Here is a 20533-nt window from a genome sequence, read left to right as displayed (position 1 = left end):
GTCAGAGGCTCTCCCACACCCCCAACCAGGGCCTGGGTTTGCAGAACTCCCTCCCAATAATCCTGTGAAGGGCTTTCCTGCAGCCAAGGGCCCAGGGGCCCAGCTACAATGGGAGAGGAAGGTTGCCCCTCCCTGAGGCCGGCTCCACAGTCTGGCTGGGCCTTGGGATGACTCCCTGAGCCAGCTCTGGTCGGGTGGAGCCTCCTGGAGCCTCCAGGCTGTCAACAGGATGAGTGCTGTCTGGCTGGGCTGCAGAGCTTCACCTTGGCACTGACGGCCAGGGTGGGCACAGCCTGGAAGGCTGGCTGAGAACACTGTCCTGGTAGGTCTGGCCTGCCAAAAATATGGCAGCAAAGTAAGCAGCCTGTGGAGACTTGAGCTGGCTAATGTTCTACCCTCGGTGCTCTGGGCCCTGGGCTGGAGTTCCACTCCTTTGGGCCTTGTTGGAGGTAGAGGGTATCATCAGACGCTGTCAAGGGCTGATGCTTGAGCTGGCCTTGAGGAGTGGGGAGGTTCTGCCAGGTGGAGATGAGGAAGCGTCTCCTGCAGGTGGAGCTACACAAGTATAGACACCAGGTAGGCAAGCCCACGGTTCATCCATGACCGTTGGGTGGATGTGGGGCAGTGGTAGCCAGGGGTGGGCAAGAGCAGTTAGCAGAGCAGCTTGAAGTCTCCCTGAGCACCTGCTAAGATCCTTGGTCAGGTTCTAGGGGAGATGGGAACCCAAAAAGACCAGAAAAGGTGGCTTTCTGATGATGGAGGGGCCTTCAACAGGTCAGTGACCACTGTGGATCTCCAGCCCCCACCTGGAGCCATGGAGGCAGGAGGAGGACCTGGGGACCTAGCCACGGGTCCCCTCCTTTGCCAGCCTCACTCTGGACCTGGTGATAGTGGTATCATACCAAAAAAAAAAAAGACGGAATTCAGAGATCGTCTCGTCTAATCCAGTCCTGTCATGGAGGAAAAGAGCCAGGCACAAAGAAGGCAGAGAGCTTACCAAGGTCACACAGTGGAGCCAGGCCCCCAGGCCAGGGGTTGGAGAGAGCCTAGTGCTAACACCATGCACAGTAAAATGGTCTTAACTTCTTTCTAGATAAAAGCCAGCAGCCATCCAGGCACAGGCCTCAACTAGTTGGCAGAGCAGTGTCCTAATCCTCAGGCCTCCTACTGGCACCTCCTAGTGGGCAGAGGCTTCCTGGATTGCCAGCAAGGGGCTGAGGGTGACAGAGAGCTCGTACCAGCCTCCTGGGTGAGAAACTCTGGGCCAGCACAGAAGGGACACCCCCAGAGAGGCTGCAGCCCACCCAATCCCAGGAGGTGGATTTCCCAATAACAGGGCGTTCTTGCCCATTTATCACCAGGATAGCCCAGTGGCGCGTGTCTGCTCAATCTTGTCTAACTCTGGCGATCCTGTGGACCACAGGCCACCAGGCTCCTCTGTCCATGGGATTCTCCAGGCAAGAACACCGGCGTGTGTTGCCATGTCCTCCTTCAGGGGATCTTCGGACCTGCGTCTCCTGCACTATAGGCAGACTCTTTACCGCTGAGCCATCTGGGAATCCCATAACCCAGTGAAGCTCCTCTCAAAATGCTTCTCCTACCATCTAATTGGTGAAAGTGGTTCATTTTCCACTCAGGTAGGGCTGTTTCCCAGCGCTGCCTCATGGGCAGAGGGTGCCTGTGTGAATGGGGTGGGGCAGCGTTGAGGAGACAGGTGGTGGTCATCACTCCATCATTCACTTCCTTGTGCCACCTGGTGGCCTCTGAATAGGAACAGCTGGCCACCTTGTTCCTGCGTGCATGCTAAATCGCTTCAGTCATGTCCAACTCTTTGCGACCTTACGGACTAGGGCCCGCCAGGCCCCTCTGTCCATAGGATTCTCCCAGTAAGAATACTGGAGTGGATTGCCATGCCCTCCTCCAGGGGATCTTCCTGACCCAGGGATTGAACCCGTGTTTCTTACATCTCCTGCACTAGCAGGGGTGTTCTTTACCACTAGTACCACCCGGGAAGTCTCTCCTGGTTCCCAGTCCTTTAGCATACCCGACGCAGGCTGCTGACTGAGGTGGCATCTGCCCCTGGTGACTTCTCAGGCCCCTCTGGTCTGGCCTCCTCGCCCTCTGCTGCAGAGCTCTGTCCATGGAGCCCTGGGCTTCCGAATGGTCCAAATCAGTGGGGTGGAAGCCACAGAGCCCAGAGAGGCCCGCTGGCGTCACCCAGCTTGTTGGTGGCAGAGCCCCTTGCAATGAGACCCAGAGCCTTTCCCTCAGCTGTGGAAGAGGAGGCAGAAGAGCTCCCTCTCCTGTTGGGGCTTGTGATGGAGAGCAGGGGCTGGAAGGTGGGATCCTCAGCAGGCTCTGAGGCTTGCCCGTGGGAGGCGGAGCCATGACTGATGGGGTGAGCCGGGACGGTCCCCAGGTCAGAGGAGGCTGAGTCCCTGCTGGGGCTAGCTACGTGCTCTCCCGAGTGGAGGGACAGTGTGGGTGGGTAGGAACCAGGCAGGGCCCTGGCTGGAGGTCACGGAGGGTTTTCTGACCATACCTTCCGCTTTCTGAGGGATTCCACTGTGAAGTAGAGCAAGTTTCCCTCTAGCTGTTTCCTTGGGACCTCAAATCCAAGTGCCAAGGGGGTGTCCCAGACACAGGGCAGGCAGTCCTGAGCCTGGAGATTGGGCAGGGAGTGGCTGTCCCCTCCGTGCTACCAGCTGCTCTGAGCGGCACCCCTTGCGTGATGCTTGGTCCTGTTCAGACACCGGCCAGGGACCCCTGCTGATCCCATCCACTCTCCCCTCACCCACTCCCCCCGTTCCCTCACAGCTGTCACTGGCTCAATACCCTGCATCCACAAATCACTACGACAGGAAGACCCCTTTGTCGTCTGTCCCTCGGAGACACGCATCTTCCCTGTGGCGACAGGGAGTCCCACATACCCCAGTGATGGCTTGGACCTCCCTTGGTGACAGCGGGGCCAGGGTGGGGCAGCGTTGGAGAGCAGCTGGGATGTGCCGGGGGCCTGGAAGAGGGACTTGGCTGCCGGAAGCCCCAGGGGATCCCCTGGAGCAGCACCGAGGAGCACAGCCCACCTGTGTCAGACCCAGACTGTCAGCGGGAGGGGTCCTCACAGATGTGCTCACCTGAGGCTGAGTGGGAGGGGTCGCAGGGTCTGTCAGGGGTGTGGGGCCACGGGCGCTCTTTGGGCACCTGCTTGGCGCCAGATCCTGTGTGAGGGGGACACTAAGATGAAGGAAGTGCTGGCAGGCGCTGGCGTGTGGGGCCAGGGGGACACCCTGCTGAGGACATTGTCCGATTTAAGAACAAAGAGCCCTCCCCAAAGAGTGGTCCTCCCACGCTGCCTGCTTCGTTCTTTCATCTTCTCTCTCGGGCCCTTCACATGCCCACCCCTCCCTGCCCCCCGCCCCCCAGCATCTGCCACTGCGTTTCCTGTCTCCCCAGGTGGGATGAGAGGGTGGACGAGAAAGCAGACTCAGATGTCACCTGCTGATGGATGGTGGTGGCCTGCGCCCCGGAGCCCGCTGGGCAGCACAAAGCCTCGAGCTGAGCCCCTCCCCCCGCGCTCCGTGGGTGTCGGGACACTGTGGGAACGGCCTGCCTCTCTGGCAGCACCGGAGCCTTGGGTCTGACTGTCAGCGCGGACTCAGAGTCAGTCCCTCACAGGACAGGGTCAGGGGGCATTCACAGCTTGTCGACATTATGTGATTCATGCAGGGACCATCTTGGAGTCCCATCATGAGGCTGAGGTGTGTGGATCAGGGTGGCACAGTCTTAGAACCTTTGGTTCTTAGAGAGTGAGCACCTTGAACCTGAAGAAGCTGTTCTAAACGTTATATTAGACTCATGGGATCTGCCCCCCACCCCCAGCTCACGAGATCTTTAAACTGAGGGTTCTTGGGAACATCATGTGTCCGAGATGGGATCAGGGTTGGGTTTGAACCCAATGCTGGGGGGTGCTGTGAGCCCAGGGTGTTATGGCCCCACCAGGGCTGCTAAGGGAGGGATGGGGCACAGGCTGGTGTGGACCCCTCTCACCCTGCTTTCAGTAGCGCAGCTCCATTTTACTCTATTTTATACCCTGGGGTTTCACTTAGACAAATCATCCCTCTGCTTGAAAACCAAGTTTTCCAGGCCTGGGCTGTGCGGCAGCTCTGTGCCACAACCCGCCACAGCCTTAGAGGGCGGCTCTGGCCAGCGGGTGAGCGGCCAGGCAGACTGGGCCTCCCGGGAGGGGGTGCAGGTTGCTCTGGGCCACCGTCTCCTCCCCCTCTCACTCCCGCTGTGTTGTTGCTGCAGCCAGAGAACGCTCCGGGTCTGTCGTCCTGTTGACTGGGGTGACAGTTTAATAGTAGCTTCCTGGGCTGTCATTTAAATCTGCCTGCCAGGTTAGTAGGCCAGGGGCGGGCTGGCACGCCCCCTGCCCCCACCCCGGATCTTCCTTCAGCTGGCAGCGGTCGTCTTGGCAACGCCGGGGCCTGGCGAGCTCTGCAGAAGGGTAACCGCGGGGGGAGCGGCTCTTTCATCTGCCCGACCCGGGTACCAGTGGCCCAGCTGCCTTCGGGCTGGGCTGCAGGGCCAGAGCCGGGACACTCGGGGCTGGTCCAGGCCTGGGAGAGGAAATGGGAACAGATGAGTCCCCTCTGTGCACAAGTCTCCAAGGTAGGGGTTTACTCTTTGCTCCTCCAGACTCTCAACTGCCCTGGGAGGAAAGGGATCTGCCCCAGGTGGCTCAGCAACGGTGCTCAGTTGGATTCATCTCATTTGTGGGTCTCTGCTCTGCCATCAAAAAATGTTCTCTGAGGCCCGCGACCTGTCTGCAGAAACCTGAGGGCTAACACAGGCCTTGTCTCTCTCATCTCCCTGTCCTGTGCGGCCTGGTATCAGTGCCCCCCACCTCCCAGCCATCCTGGGCTCACCTCTAGACATGTCCCTGCTCTTAGGACTGAAACTCTCAGCTTCGCTCAGGGCCAAATGCCCTGGGAGCAGCTTTTTGTGCTTTTCATGGCTTGGTGGAGGTGGCCCAGAGACAGAAGACTGGGTACCAGCCTCTGCTGTGTGACCACAGGCCAGTCCTCCCCACTCTGGGCCTCATCTTCTGATCTGAAGGACGCAGGGCTCGCCCTACAGCAATGTCTCATCAAGTGTGGCTCATTGCGCTGGTTTTTCTTGGGAAATTAGTAGACATGGCATCCAACAAAGATGGTCTTTGGCTTAACAAATTTGGAAATTACTGCAGGAAACAAGATCCATCTGATATCTTTCCTGTAGGCCTCTCAGGGCCCTTGGTGAGCCAATGGGCATCAAGCATCTCCCAAAGGGAAAAGAAGAAAGCTTATGCCAAACATCTGAACGGATGGTCCCCCAGCTGTCTGTCGGGGTCCCTCTTCTCTCCTCCCCTGCTAGGGCCTGATGGTCCATGTATCCAACCCCACCCCCAAATACAGAAGGAGACCCGGGTAGCTAGGAGCTGTGGGTTTTGTTGGCTGTCCTGTGATTAGCAGGGATGGGGGGTAGTCCCTGGATACGCTCAGGGAAAGCCAGGCCGCTGCACTGGGCCTCTGAGGGGCAGCCTGGTGCCAGGCAGGGTGAGTTGGCCCGTGGCCTAGTAGAGCTGCCGGGTCCCTTGCCACTTGCCTCCTCAAGTGTCGAATGAACCCCGAATGGCCACTCCACTGGCTCCTCCACACCCCGTGCCGTTACCCCTCTCCTTGAATGCCCTCCTCTGCTTTCCTTACTCCCACAGCTTGGCTGACCTCTCTTCTTTGAACACAGTCCTTTCCTCCAGAGAGCCTTCCCTGACCCCGGGGGTGGTTGGGTAGCCCTCCCCTGACTTCCTGGCCACACAGTGTTACCGGAGACAGACTACCTGGGCTCAGGTGCGCGTGTGCTGTGCCTTCGATCTGCCGCCTCTCCCTGGGCTTGGCTTTTGCTTCTAGAATGGGAGAGCTGCAGAGGGGACTTCAACGCCCTGGGCTCTGACAGGAGGGAGCACTGTGACTGCCAAGACAAGCCACACTGAGCAGCTCTGCCCAGCAGCCCTGACTAATCTTTGTTTTGGAGCCCCCTGTCTGCACTGGGGCCGCGGGATGAGTGTGGGCGGGGAATAACAGCACGAAGGATGCACATTGTCTCGGGGAAGGGGCGGAGGAGCTGGGAGGTGCTGAGTGATCATAACAATTTCACAAGACCATGGGCTCTGGGCACAGAGAGGGGCTGAAGATGTAGTCAGCACCACCCCTCCATTCCAGATGAGGAGGTGGATGAGCCAGTGCCACACACGCAGCAGCTGAGGCTGCCGACTTCACACATCGCAGACTCGCACCTTTCTGCTTTCCATGAAGTCCAGACACCATCTAATTTAGCCCGACTGCTTCTCACAGCAACCCTGTGCGGTAAAGCAGGGATATGATCCCTGAATGTGGACGAAAAAAGTGAGACTCAGAGAAGTTGTGTAACTTGCAAAAGGTCACACAGCCCACAAGTGGCAGAACAGAGTTCCATCAACCGTGAGCAGCCTGACACTTTCCTTGGTCTGCGTTCTTGTTATAAAGCAGCTCTCACTTCCTTTGTCCTGGATTTCCCACTCTCTCCCACCCTGCCATGGGGTTGGCCCCTCCCCACTGCCCTTTGGAATCCCGAGTCCTTTGTGGCAGCCCATCTGTTGCCATGGCACCAGATTATGATGTCGCAGACCCTGGATAACTGTGTACCATTCCTGGGCCATGGAGGACAGGGATTCACAGAGGTGGGCATTGTCCAAGGGGCAACTGGCACGGAGGGACATAAATCCCTGGAAATAGAGAACTACAGCCCTGAGCCCAGCTTGGGAATCACCCTGGGAGCTGGAGCCAAGGCTGCCAAGGCCAGGAGAGTGGGGGCTGGCCTGGCTTGCTCTGACAGCCTCACAAGGCTGCTGAGCCCTCATCTCCTGGCAGGGGTGATGTAGCCTCTCTACACTGATCCGCCCGACACGAGGATTCTCGCTCAGATCCCTTTTTGCCTTCTGCCCTTGTGGCAGTACTTCCTGGGGGAGCCACCCTCGCCACTTGCCCAGAGAGGGAAGGAGCTTGCCCAGCATCATCCAGAGAGGAGGTGGCTGTGCCAGGATTTAGACAGCTCTGCTTCCAAATCCTTCCATGTGGTTACACTTCAGACAGGGCCTGCCCAGGTAGATTAGTCCAGTTCCCAGCATGAAACTGACCATGCTGCCTCAGTTTCCCCAGGGTGGCGCGTTAGCCTAGCACAGGCCGTCGAGGCCCAGGTTTGCTGCACATTCCAGGGGAGCCCTTCAGTGTAGGTGTCTCTGGGCTATGGTTGATCTTCCACATTGCCTTGTCCTGCTGCCCCTGGGACCTAGTCCCGCTGCATCTGCCTCGCTGGGGTCCTCATTCTTAGCCTGATAATACCGTGGCGGCTAAGGGACTTAGCACAGAGAGCCCAAGCTTTGGCAGCTGCCACATGGGATTGAAATCCCGCTTCTGCCACCTACCACGTCTACCTCTGGAGCCTCAATTTCCTCTTCTGCAAAATGGGATTAACAACAGCTGTCAGGATAGCTGTAAGTCGTCACTGGGATATTGAGTGAGAGGTGCCAGGGCAGAGCCAGGGCGGAAAATGTTCAAACCGGTCCTGACAGTGAATGAATCTGTTCCCTAAAACACCGCATAGGACATGCACCCTGAGGCTGCCATTCCCTACCCTCAGGTCTGTGATGGTGCCTGCGGCTGCTCTGGCCTCCTTGCTTGGGGCCCACCAGGACTTGGCACACTGTGGGAGGCCAAGCTCACTCTCAGAATGCCAGGGAGGAGAGGGTCTTTGGTGAGCATCTGGCTGGCCCGGACCCAGCAATGGAGCCCCTCCATCACCTTCTTGGTCAGCCTGGTCCTTCTCTCCTGGGGTTTGCTGGTTGTGCGCTTGCACTCACAGGCCGGGCTGATTCCCAATCCGTGTGCTCAGGGCGCAGATACACGCTCACCGAGCACTGAGTTGGAGCTTCCACGGACTTCCCCATCTACTCCAGATCTTTTGCTCCATATCTGATGCCACTGGGCACTTTGTTTGGAGAGCCCTGGTGGGGAGAAGGTTGTCTGACAGTGAGGTCAAATTGTGACATCTGCTGCCCCCGAGCTGTGACCTTGAGTGTGTAACTTAACACCCTGGGACTGAACTTCCCCACGTGTCAAGTGAGGGCGACAACAGGCCTTTTGTCGTGGGGTTTCCTGGTAAAGTGTTAAGCACAGAGCCTGGCACATGGGATGCACTTGGAGAATGTTAGAACAGGAAAAAGAAGGCACGGGAATAGATGTTTCTCTTTTGGATGCAGAGCTTCCTGTGAAGGGAGCACTCTGGAAATGTCCAGGTGCCATGGCTCATAACTGCTTACTCTCTGATGTGTCATAGGCTGTGATTTGCCAAAAGGTGGTGACTCAGTGGTTATGTCTGAGCAAATTCTGGGAGAAAGGGAAGGACAGGGAAGCTCGCCATGCTGCAGTTTAGGGGTCACAAAGAGCCAGACACGACTTAGCAACTGAACAACAACAACATTGGTATCTATTACCCACGTCGAGTTCTCAGTGCAGGGCTCAGGGAGGGATTTCCGGGTCCTGGATTGGGAGGCAAGTGAGCTGGTTCTGATCCCTGTGGTGGTGTGTTTCCCTGGGCCAGCCCTTTTTTGTCTCTAGGCCTCAGGCCCCCATCTGTAGGTAGACTCTGATTCCTCTGGTTTCTTCCCACCCTGCAAAGGCAGAGATGTTCTTCTAAGGAAAGTGTGAAAGCTCAGCCTAGAATGCAGATGCGCTGCAAAGATTTCATTGAAAAAGAAGGCAGAAATGGAATGGATTCAGGAGCCCTAGTGTCTGTCCTCAAATCCTTGTTGGGCTGCTCAGGGGGAGGGAGCAGTCCTGTGGCTCCAGAGGAGGCCAGAGGGCCTGTGGGAGGATTTACGTAACCCAAGGCTGGTCGCTAAGAAGGCGCTTCCTGGGAAGAACTGGAGCCTGGCCTGGAGGTGTGGGAGCAGCGGCCATGTTTCAAACCTTTGGGTTCAATGGCCTCCACTGAAATCTACCCTGAGTTGGGTCCTGTGTCAAATCTAATGTAATATCCACACTGGAGGAGCATCGGGCCAGTGGAGGAACAGGGAGAAAAGCAGACCATGTTGGTCCCTGAGTTGGTCCCAGTTCTGCTCCCAGCTGTGAGAGCCCAGCCTGTTACGTATATCCCCCGTGAGAGTGTGGAACACCTCACTTCCTTTGCTTCTAATTGAGACTTGAACCATAAAAACAGCAATAGCTGCTGCTTACTGAGCATCTGCTGTGTACCAGGGTCTCTGTTGCCTTATCTTCATACATTATAACTTCTTGCTACTTCTCCTCGGAGCCCTTTGTGTCTTTCTCCCCATCACATAGATAAGAATACAGAGGCTCAGAGGTCCAGTAACATCCCCAAGGTCACACAGATAGAAAGAGGCAGAGCTGGGATTCCAGCCCGCCGTGTGGAGGCCTTCCCTCTGGGCTGTAAAGGCCTTCAGGACAGAGACTGATTTGGATGTCTAGAGTCTCTTTCCCTCACTGTGAACAAAACGTACCTCATTAATCTTGCCACGAGATGATCACTTACTTTTGTGATTTATTGTCATAAATGATAAGCTCCCTGGTGCTTGCAAAAGAGGCCTTGACTTCAGTCTGGCTGGGGGGAGGAGGAAAGGCAGGTAAAGGGGAACTGACTGAAAGGGCCAAGGCAACCACTGTGTGTGATCCGGGAAGGCTTCCTAGAGGCTGTGACAGTGAAACCGGACTTGAGGGGAAGAGGAGGTGTGATGGGAAGAGGCAGTCCCTTGGGAGTTGGATGCTGTCACCCTTGTTGAACCTGGAGAGCAGGGCCAGGGACTGCCTGTCTCCTCCTGCTGTGGAGTGAATAAGACTTTCTCTCGTGGAGCTGTGGGAGGTCACATGGTCCAGTTTGCAGACGGAGGATGTTCTGGTCGCCCTGTAGCCACCTGACTGTATGTTCTGGAAAAGCCTCCTGTGCCCAGCAGGCCCCTCATGCTCTTCTCCTTGCCCCACAGCCAAGAAGACCTGTGCAGACAGCGACTTCACCTGTAACGACGGCCATTGCATCCGAGAGCGGTGGAAGTGTGATGGCGAGGAGGACTGTCCAGACGGCTCTGACGAGTCGGAGGCCACATGCAGTGAGTCCTGCCCCTGGGCTGGGGGTGGGGCCTGGCTCCGGGCCTCAGTTTCCTTGCCAGGACTTCCTGGTGGGGAAGCTGGAGGCTCAGGTGAGGTGGTCTCTCTCGCACAGCCCCATACACACCTTGTGCTGAGCACTCATGAGCTCCGGAGCTTCGAGTCATTGGTGTCTGGTGACCTGTGTCTGGGCTTTCCTCCCAGCTCCCTGGCAGGTTAGGCCCTGCTCCTAGAGTTCCAGGAGCTAAAAGCAGCCCCTTTGAACCCTGATGGTGAGAAGCAGCCAGCACACATGCTCCAGGCCTCCCCTCAGTTTCCCCCACTAGTATTTTCTTTTTGAGGAGTCTAATCATAATTCTAGTAACACTAATGGCAGTTGGTACTTATCTAGCATTCACTGTATGCAAAGCGCTATCTGTACTTTCATTCATCTGATTCCCATAGTGGCCTCATGAGACAGGTACTGTAACGTTCTGACTTTTGCAGAGGTGGATGCTGAGGCTCAGAGAGGTTGAGTGACTTGCCCAAGGCCACCCAGCTGGGGTCTTCAAGGCCCTGACTCTGTCCTCTGCTCTGGGCGGATGGAGCCTAGGAGCCCGGCCCAGATGGCGACAGGCAACAGGGGCAAGATGAGGGCCGAAGCCAAGCCCCAGGCCCGCCTCCCGCACTCAGCCTTTGTCTCTCTGTGATTTCTTTTCCAAGCCCTAATCCTCAAAGCAAACGTACACCAGGCAGGTCATTCCGTGACATTTGTTAAATTAAAAAGGAGAAGAGAAGGGGGCAGGGAAGGACCCAGTGGTCCCAGAGGCAGAGCTTCAGCAGAATGAGCCTGAGACAAAAGGCCAGGAGAGGGGCAGCACGTGGAGGATGGTAGGGCTGGTGGGGACCTGCTAGTCAGCGTCCCCGGATCTTCCTTAGGGGTCACAGTCACCCCAGAGGCAGAGGTGGGGACAATGGAGGCCAGCGTCCTATCTAGGGCTGTGGCTGGTGATAACTGGGTTTCCTTGTCTCCTAGCAACAGAGCTACCAGTCTCCGCATGAGAAGCAGGGAACGGGAGAGAGAAAGGGAGAGCAGGAGCCACCCCCCCCCCACCCCCCGCCCAAGACAAGGGACTCCTCGTTTCCTTGCACAGCTGCCTCGCCTTCCCAGCCACAGCGCAGGCCCTGCCCTTCGCTCACTCCACCCAGCAGCCCCTGCACCCCGATGCATTCCTGGAGGTGCTGGACGGTGGGGGAGGGCAGCCCACTGCTTTGTCCTGCGCTTCCAGAGGAACAAAGCCCAGCCACGCCCACTTGTGACTCCTTCTCAGGGCCAGCTTGGGCGAGGGGTGGATCTGTTTAGAGAGAAAGAAACTGAGGCTGGGACAGGTTCCTCTGCTTGCCCAAGGCGGCCTAGCTAACATAGGGCAGAGCCGTGTGCAGCCCGGAGTGTGTGTTTGGGGAGGGGAGCTGTGACCGCCTTGGCAGTCAGCCAGCTCAGCCATCCAGACCCCGTGCCTGCAGTTACCCTGGACACTGGGGCTGGAGGGGAAGGGAGCGTCATCACAGTCATTACTGGAGTCTGTCCTGCTGCCTATGAACTATGCTCCCACAACTCCCCACATCTCTGTCTGTTTGCAGTGGTGCTCCTTTTCATCTCCCTCCTGCCCAGCCCTCCACTTGGGCTGCCTCCCTTCGCTGCCTGCCCCCCGCTCCCCTTCCCCCTTGCCCTCTGTCTTCATCCTGCCTGTTTCTCTCTGTCTTCCCACCTCTCACCCCTCCCAGCACTTGCTGCCTTCCCATCTTCTGGGCTGTGCTGGGCTAGGGGGGTGGGGGTGGGGGTCTCTGGCCTCACGCCCCCTGCTTCCCCAGGCCTTCTTTGGGCTCAGCTGTAAAGCACAGTTATCAGGTAGTTGAGTAACTGGAAGCCTAGAGATGCTGAGGGCCCTGCTTCTAAGACACACAGGTTGTTCGTGGCTGGTCGGCCTTCCATGACAAAAGGCAGGCTCTGAAGTCTCTCTGGGGCTTGACAGAGCACTGTGTGGGAGCTGCCACCATGGGAGTTGGGGCTCCCAGCTCCCTTCTCTGCATCCTGGGAGTCAGGGGGCTCTCCCAGTGATGCTGTGTGAGTCCTGCATGCTCTCCCGCCCCCTCTCTGCTCTAGTCTGTAACATTCCAGAGTTCCAGAGACCATGATTCTAAGACTCCTGGACTCATAAGAGTCTGAGGCCCTTTTCTCCCTTGCCTGTACCCGGCTGGGCACAAGGCCAGGATCCCACTTTCTGTGCAGTTACACTGGTCACAGGTGGGAAGACCTGTGTGTGGGGAGGGCTGCCTGGAGAAGGTCAGCCAGTGTGGGACCTTGAGGGCCAGGCAGAATTGGGGGCAGCAGGACCTGGTAATAGGCTTGCTCACAGTCTCCTGACCAAGTGAGAACCCAGCAGCCAATTCACTGCCCATTTAATTGGCGTTGTCATAGCAACCTCCACAGCCTACCAGGTTCCTGGGGACTGTGCCAGCTTCTAGGATAGAGCCCCCTCCCCACCTGCAAAGAAAGATTATAGGCAGTAGTCAAATGTAGTGGGTTTGATGTCTGATATACTCGGGTTCAGGTCCTTTAACCTGTGAGACCGCAGGCAAGTTGCCCAATCTCCCTGAGCCTTAGTTCACTCATCTGCAAAACGGGGCAGTGGTACCTGTCTTACATGGGTGGTGAGGACCAAATGAAAAAGGTGCACTCACAGTGTCGATGATGGAGGAAATGGCAGTGGGATTTTTATCATTATGTTTTGACGTTAGGCCCTATCCCCGATTTAAGATCTTCGAAGTCTAAGTGAAGACACTTTGCATGGAGTAGGGAGGGATTTGGGAGCAGGTTCCCATTCCTGTGTTCCCCTCTATATAATCTGCATCTCACTGGCTGGGGTTCCTCCCAGATCTCTTTCCTTCTGGTTCTGGATTCTGTCGCTGTCACATTGAGCCAGGAATCACAGCAGGAACGCCCGGACATTTGCCTAATGAAAGTAGCATTTCAGCTCTAATTATAGCTCCCTTGATTGGAGATGTTTGTGACCCACCTTCAGGCATCTGTTGGGAGGTGTGCGGCATGGGGGTAGGGAAGCTGGTTCAAGGTGAGTGAGTTACAATTCTGGGTGCTGCTTATTGAAAATGAGGTTTTATTCATGCATGTTAGAGCCTTCCCATCTGGAAGGGGGACCTCACTGATTAACCAAGCATACCTTCCTATCAAAGATTTTCTGAGCTCATCCGGCAAGTCAGGGGCCCACCCAGCTGACCCTGTGAGAAGGAGCTTGGTGTGACTGCCCCCTTCTGCGCAGTGGGACATCCATGCCATGCTTCCTTGGGCAGCAGCTGGACCCCACAGTCACCACTGCCTGAGCCCTCTGGGAGCTGGCAGTCCCTAAGTGGAGGCTGTTGGCCCTGCGCCTCCTGTGACCTGCTCTGCTGATGTGCTTGCTCAATAAGAAGCCGTTAGGCCCTTTCCTTCCTGCAGTCAACAGACATTTCCCTCTTTATTAATTTGTGAGCTTCTGAATTAGAGAAAGGATGGTTGGATTTCGATTTCTAAGACAAGATTCTCTGGGAATTTTTAAATGCCTGTAGCCACTCTGGAGTACAGTGGCAGGCCCTTGGTGACTTGGAGGATTCCTGATGTCTGAGGAAGTGGGGCTCCTCATTCCTGCCCCTGAGAACCTGGAGATACTTGGACAGCCAGCCAGAGGCATTCCCTGGGGCATCTGTTTCTGAGAGAGAGAGAGCAGGAGAGGGAAAGAGATGGAGAGAGAAGGAGAAGTGTTCAGTTCAATGGTGGGGGCTGCATCACGGAGGGCCCTCTGGACTCTAATAAGCTGTGATGTCTATCCCCAGGGGTGAGACCTGGGTCCTCCCAGCCCTTTGCATTTCATGAAATAAAACAAGGACAACTGTCTGCTGAGTTCCAAGTTTGCTCTGGGTTCTGTATAGGGATTTGCATGTTTCTTCATATAAGCCACCCACCAGCTCTGGGAGATGATGTAACCCCATGTGCAGGTGAGGGGAGCCAGGGTGCAGAGAGGTTAAGTGACTTGTTGAAGGACCTTCATGTTAGTAAATTTGATGTGGAGTCCAAACCCATACTCTGTCTGACTCCAAACCCATGCTCTATCTCCCGGGCTATGCTGCCTGGGGCCTCTAGCTTCAGTTATCCTGAAAGTGGGCATTAGACAGCCACCTCCCATCTTGCAGACTTGCCAAGGCCCAGTGAGCCTCCTGCCTGCAGTGACCCTCTCCAGGGTCACCACCAGACCATAGGGGCCTACTTTCCCCCCCATGCAGTGTGAAGTGCCATCAGTTAACAGTGTTTGGGGTTGAAGGACCTGGGGAAGATGTGCAGCTCTGCTCTTCACAAGACTTTAAGCAAACGACTTACGCTCTCTGGGCTTCACCCTCCCCATCTGTGAAATGAAGGTGATAATAGCCTTCACTTCATGAAGAGATGGTGCGGTGGTAGTGAACCTGCATGGCAGTGCAGGAGACACAAGTGACGCAGATCCCTGGGTCAGGAAGATTCCCCTGGAGAGGGAGATGGCTGTCCAGTCTGGTACTCTTGCCTGGAGAATCCCATGGACAGAGGAGTCTGGTGGGCTACAGTCCATGGGGTCTCAGAGTTGGACACGACTGAGCGCACACACTTGAGGAGATGCTGCACGTCAACACTCCCCAGACCAGCTTCCGGGGCTGGGCAGTGAGAGGTCTGACCCAGGAGCCCAGAGGGCGAGGTCCGGGTCCTGCTTTGGGAAGGAGCTGCATCGCAACAGAGACAGCGAGGTTCCGGGAGAGACGGCGGTTGTCATGCCCAGCGTCCAATACCCCGGGCAGGTCACTTCCCCTCTCTGGACCTCCACCTCCTGTCACTCCAGCCGGTGCTCCTCAGTGTGACCTCCAAGGCCTCTTGTGTCCCCCACAGTCCAAGGAGGTGCCTCGGCTCTTTGAGGGTAGGACGGCTGGTGTCAGGCACTGCCGAATCCTCAAGAGCCTGTAATTAGAGCTGTCTATTTAGGGACACAGCAAATGTCTTATTAATTATAAAGAAAGGAAGCAGACGGATTGTTTAATCATTGTCCTTGCTGAAAGGTTATGCAATTAACTGTATAAATATTCATTCAAAGTTCAAGCAGCTGCCTGCTGCACTGGGGTATGTAGAACCAGGCCCCCGGAGATGGTACAGATGGGTCAAGGGCCGTTTCAATCACCTGGACTTTTGAGCAGAGAGTTTGGGGTTGGTTCTGGGTCACTATGTCATGTATGGATGTGAGAGTTGAACCATAAAAAAGGCTGAATGCTGAAGAATTGATGCTTTGACCTGTGGTGCTGGAGAAGACTCTTGAGAGTCCCTTGGATTGCGATGAGATCAAACCAGTCAATCCTAAGGGAAATCAACCCTGAATATTCATTGGAAGGACTGATGCTGAAGCTGAAGCTTCAATACTTTGGCCACCTGATGTGAAGAGCTGACTCATTGGAAAAGACCCTGATGCTGGGAAAGACTGAAGGCTGGAGGAGGAGGGGACGACAGAGGATGAGATGGTTGGATGGCATCACTGACTTAATGGACAAGAGTTTGAACAAACTCCAGGAGATGGTGAAGGACAGGGAAGCCTGGCATGCTGCAGACCATGGTGTCATAAAGACTTGGACACGACTGAGCAACTGAACAACGATGATTGGGCCACTACCCTACCCACAGGAGAGTGAGGGGTTTGATGGAAAGGGCAGGGTTTAGGCAAAGGAATCTCGACTCTGACTCTCACTGCTGTGCATTTGGGGCCAGTTACTCTGAGCTTTGGTCCGGGTCTCTCTGAGCTTTGGTTTCCTTAGCTGTAAAATGGAGTGCTTACCTGCAGGACCAGTGTCCTGCTCTGTTCTAGGGGTGCCCCTAATAACATCGTCTTTGTGAATGGTGTTCCTGGAGTTTCAAGTCACAGCCTGCAGGGCCTGCTTATGTGACAGGGAGAGGGTCAGGGTGACATGGGAAAATATCAACTCAGCATGAAGTAGCCTGCCCCACAGTAGGTGCTCAGTAACCACGGCTCCCTAACAACTCCCCGTGAGCATCTGTTTCCTGAGGCCTGGCGCACAGATGCTGCCTCGTCCCTCTGTCCCCTCTGTGTCAGGGGCTTGCAGACATACAGCGCCTCCTCTAACACTTCTCTGGAAGTGGATTTAAAAGACATGAAATCTCCTGTATCTTTTGGATTTGCAGAATGGTAACCCAGGGTTTCTCAAATGGGGTGCTGAAAATCACCAGGGCAAGCCGGGGTGGGCAGAGTTGCTAACATGCCTGGGCTCTGCCCTGGAAGCCTGGATTCAGTCTAGTGTGAGCTGGGGCCCAGGAACCTGCACCCACCACCCACCAGCCCACCCCTTATCTGGGACATTGCTGGTTGCTGCAGCCCCCTCGTGTTCAGCTGGGCCCAGAGCGGGAAGTACTTTCTTGGTTCCTGCAGTGTGTGGGTGATGGAGGTGCTCTGGGCCCCTCCCCTGACTCCCAGGCCCCTCATCACCTGTGCCACCTCCCAAGGAAGCCTGTGTAAAGGATGTTTGAGTGTTAGTGCTTCCAGGGCTCTGCCCGACAGTATTTGTAAAGGGAAATTCCTGTAAAATGAATCCCCTGAATCCTGTATTCCCAACAGGTTGCCTTATATTTATGAAATGTATTCCTAGGGATAACTTTGGGGTCCACAGTTGGGAGGTACAAGGTACTCCTTTCCCATGGTGTAGTAGTATCTTGGGGTCTTGACTCAGACACCTGCCCCCAACTCATCTTATCTGTGTCCTTCTCTCCATCTCTTGTGGGCTTTCATCCCAGCTATGGAAGCAAAAGGTTGGGGAAACTGGTCTGAGATTAGAGAGAAGAACTGAGGGTAAGATACCAGTAACCCACTGCCTCCAGGATGCCGTGGACTGTTCTCAGCCTCTGGCATGAGACACAGCTGACTGCACCCTATCCTGGGTCTTCAGGACTGAGTAGGACCTGGCACTGGGTGCCATGTGTGGTCCACAGCAGGATGCTCACTGAGGAAATAGATACGTCCTCAGCTGCTACGTGCGGAGAATAATAGTAGGTATCATGAGTGAGCACTGGCTGGGCATTCTAATTGCTTTACAGACGTTAACGTAGTTGTTGTACGTTGGGACTGGGAATAGTATTATCCCCACTTTATGGGCGCAGAGATAAGGATTGATGGCCAAGGGAGATGCCAACAAGTGACTGAGCTGAACCCAGGCCGCCAAGCCCCAGAGCCCGTGCCCTTGACCTTCATGCTGGAGGCCCCAGTGTAACCTATACTTGCTGGAGTACTATGAAGATACAGTGGAAGCGTCTAGCACTGCGCCTGGCACATCCTAGAGACCACTGGGTTCGGCCCGTGTACACCCTGGAAGGCAGGGTGAGGAAGCCAGCATGGAGGTCTGAGATGTCTCTGCCTCGGCTGGGTCTGTCACGTGGGTCGTCCTGGGGTGCTCAGAACGAGAGCCATCCCCAGGCTGGATCAGTCTTCTCATTCTTTCTTCCAAATTGAGAATCAGCCCTGGAGCTTCGGGCCCCTGATTGAGTCAGTCTCTGATTGCGGCTGCAGTAATTATAGCTGTGTGGTCCCGCTGGGCCCTGGCACACAGCGACTGCTCTCAGCAGCAGGCTCGGCACATTAACGGGGGGAGGCAGGCTTGGAGGGAGCTGTTGGGGCTGTGGTGAGCCCTTCCCATCTGCAGGTTCGGATCACAGAGTCACTGATCTGGAGGGCAAACTGAGACCCAAACAGGGCGTATCTTGCCACGGGCACACAGCTGGAAATGGCAGAGGTGCATGCAGGGCATGGTGGCTCCATATTGCTGGAGCCTAAAGGGAAGGCTGGGAGGTTAGGCTGGTGAGGCAGGTGCAGGGGTTGGCTCAACTGAAGAGGGTCTTGAGGGCCAGAGACCAGGGGCCATGAGAGGGTGTTAGGCAGGGCAGTGACAGGGTCAACTGTAGGATTCAGAACGTTTTAGGGGTAGGACTTTCCTGGTGGTTCAGTGGTTAAGAATCTACCTTGCAATGCAGGGGACACAGGCTCGAGTCCTGGTCCTGGAAGGTTCTCCCTGCTGCAGAGCAGCTAAACCCATGTGCTACAACTATGGAGCCCATGCTCTAGAGCCTGAGAACCACAGCTACTGAGCCCTCCTGCCACAAAGACTGATGCCCTCGCACCCCTAGAGCCCGTGCTCCACAGCAGGAACAGCCGCTGCCACCACAGACTCGCTCACCACAGCTAGAGGAGCCCGCACACAGCAACACAGACCCAGCCCAGCCAAAAGCAAATACACGAATAAGAAAGCCTTAGGGCAGAGGAGCTTCTCAGACGAAGAAACTGAGACAGGAAGGCCCTGGTGGATTCCCAGGGCTTCAGGCCATGTGGCTGGAGTCGGGCAGTAGGGCTCACTGGCACCATGCCCTTTGTCCCTCTTGGCTAAGCCATGCACTTGTGTCTCTCTGCAGCCAAGCAGGTGTGTCCTGCAGAGAAGCTGAGCTGTGGACCCTCCAGCCACAAGTGTGTGCCAGCCTCGTGGCGCTGCGATGGAGAGAAGGACTGTGAGAGCGGAGCGGACGAGGCTGGATGTGCCACGTGTGAGTCCAGGGTCTGGTCCCCAGGGTCTCGGTCAGGCAGCCTTGGGCAGCAGTGTCCAGTCGTGGGGAAGGAGGGCCAGATGCTGCAGGGGGCTTGGGAGGTGGAGAGGAAAGGGGGACGGTCAGGACACTAGTAATGGCCGGGCACTTTGAAGAGACATTCTTTTTCATCCTCACAACCACCTCACGAGCAGCCATTATCATCCCCATTTGTGGGTGAGGAAACTGAGGCTCAGACAAGTGAGGAACAATGCCCACAGCTAAGTGATGGGACTGAGTGAGTTTCAACTTCAGGTCCGGACAGCAAAGTCCATGCGTGTTTTAACCATGCCTGACATCTGCTCATCCATTCCATAAGTCTGCACTGATCTCTGAGCAGGGGCAGGAGACCAGAGTGGGGGCCACAGTGAGAAATGGTGGTGGCCTGGGGGAGGACACCGGCAGTCGGCGGGAAGGGAGCAGATTCCTGAGGACTGTTGCTGAAATCTCAGGTCTGAGCACCAATGTCACGGGGCAGGAAGACAGTCTCAGCAGGCTTCTGCAGGGACAGATGGAAGTGGTCACTGGGGCAGTTCCACATCAGTGGGCTTCAAACACAGGATTATCTCCTTCCCAGGGGGCAGGCCAGCAGGGCCTGGGCCAGTGGGGAAGGCGGCCTGGCTGGGCATGTCTCATATGCAATGGGCGCCTACTGTGTGCCAGGCTCTGGAAGGGACAAGAAGGTGAATCCTATAGGCCTCTTTCTGGGAGCTCATGATGAATGGGGGAGACAGACTGGCTGTTGGAACTGGGCTGTGAGGCTGGGCAGAGATCCGGGCGATCGCTCGGGGGCTTTTGCCAAGGACTTGTCCACCACTGTCTCCCACCCTGCTCACTCTGCCAGCTTCTGTCCTTGTATCTTACCCATCCTTCCTGGCCTGGGGGAAGTGCCGCCTCCTCTGGGGGCTTCTAGGTCACAGCACTCTAAGAATGTAAGTCTCTGGAATTTGGATATCTCTGGAGCTGGAAGCGTCTGGGTATGGGGGCAGATCCCGGCTGGGACCAGCAGTTGCAAAGCCCCAGTGGTACACTGCCTCATTTCTGCAGTTGTGATAATGCTGTGGGGCCTCACTGGCCAGTGAGAATCCTCTCCCCTCCATACCTCCTGAAAATCAAATGTTTCCGCAGTCATCAAGGCTATCGGCCACTATTTCCAGGAGTGGGAATAGCTCTAACTCTGGCATGTTGGGGCAGGGCTGTTCCCTGTTAATTATAGAAAATAGTCATGTTCAAAGGTCCTATTGGGCTTCTCTGCTTCAGCTCCCAATCACCAAGGCAAAGGAAAAAGAATTCTCCCTTCTCTCATCCCTCAAAGCTTCTTCCATTCATGAATGCTGGGAGGGGTCCCTCAACACAGGCCTGGTGATGTAGATCTTAAAGGTGCTGTCAGCTTCGAAACCTTGGAGCAAGCTCACGATGAAGCGGCTCTTCCTCCTAGAACTCTGATCATAGTGACTCCTCCTCCCTGTCCAGACAGGGAGGGCTCATCTAGGCATCAGCTTAATCTTGAAGGGCAGACATCACAGAGTAGGGTGATTTTTCCTACCAAGGCCCCAACATCCCAAAAGCCCAGAAGGGGAAAAAATTCATCTGTCAGAAACTTGATAGAGCCGTCAGCAACACATGACACGAGCTGCCTACATTGTGAAACTGAAGG

At 55.9% G+C, this 20533-nt stretch overlaps 1 protein-coding gene across 10 annotated transcripts in view; it reads left to right on the top strand.

Annotated features, from left to right (window-relative positions):
- The window catches only part of LRP8 (LDL receptor related protein 8), a 78421-nt gene that overhangs the window by 25085 nt on the left and 32803 nt on the right, over positions 1–20533 (top strand). For all 10 annotated transcript variants that reach the window (XM_069560235.1, XM_069560017.1, XM_069560494.1 and 7 more), the window contains exons 3-4: positions 10076–10198; positions 18709–18837. In XM_069560235.1, coding sequence (XP_069416336.1) covers positions 10076–10198; positions 18709–18837 — 252 coding nt within the window. The remainder of the gene's footprint in view (positions 1–10075; positions 10199–18708; positions 18838–20533) is intronic.

This window comes from Ovis canadensis, chromosome 1 (assembly GCF_042477335.2).
Source record: "Ovis canadensis isolate MfBH-ARS-UI-01 breed Bighorn chromosome 1, ARS-UI_OviCan_v2, whole genome shotgun sequence".
Classification (NCBI taxonomy): Eukaryota; Metazoa; Chordata; class Mammalia; order Artiodactyla; family Bovidae; genus Ovis; species Ovis canadensis.
Note: the sequence above shows the minus strand (reverse complement) of the source record. Positions and strands in the feature narration are given on the sequence as shown.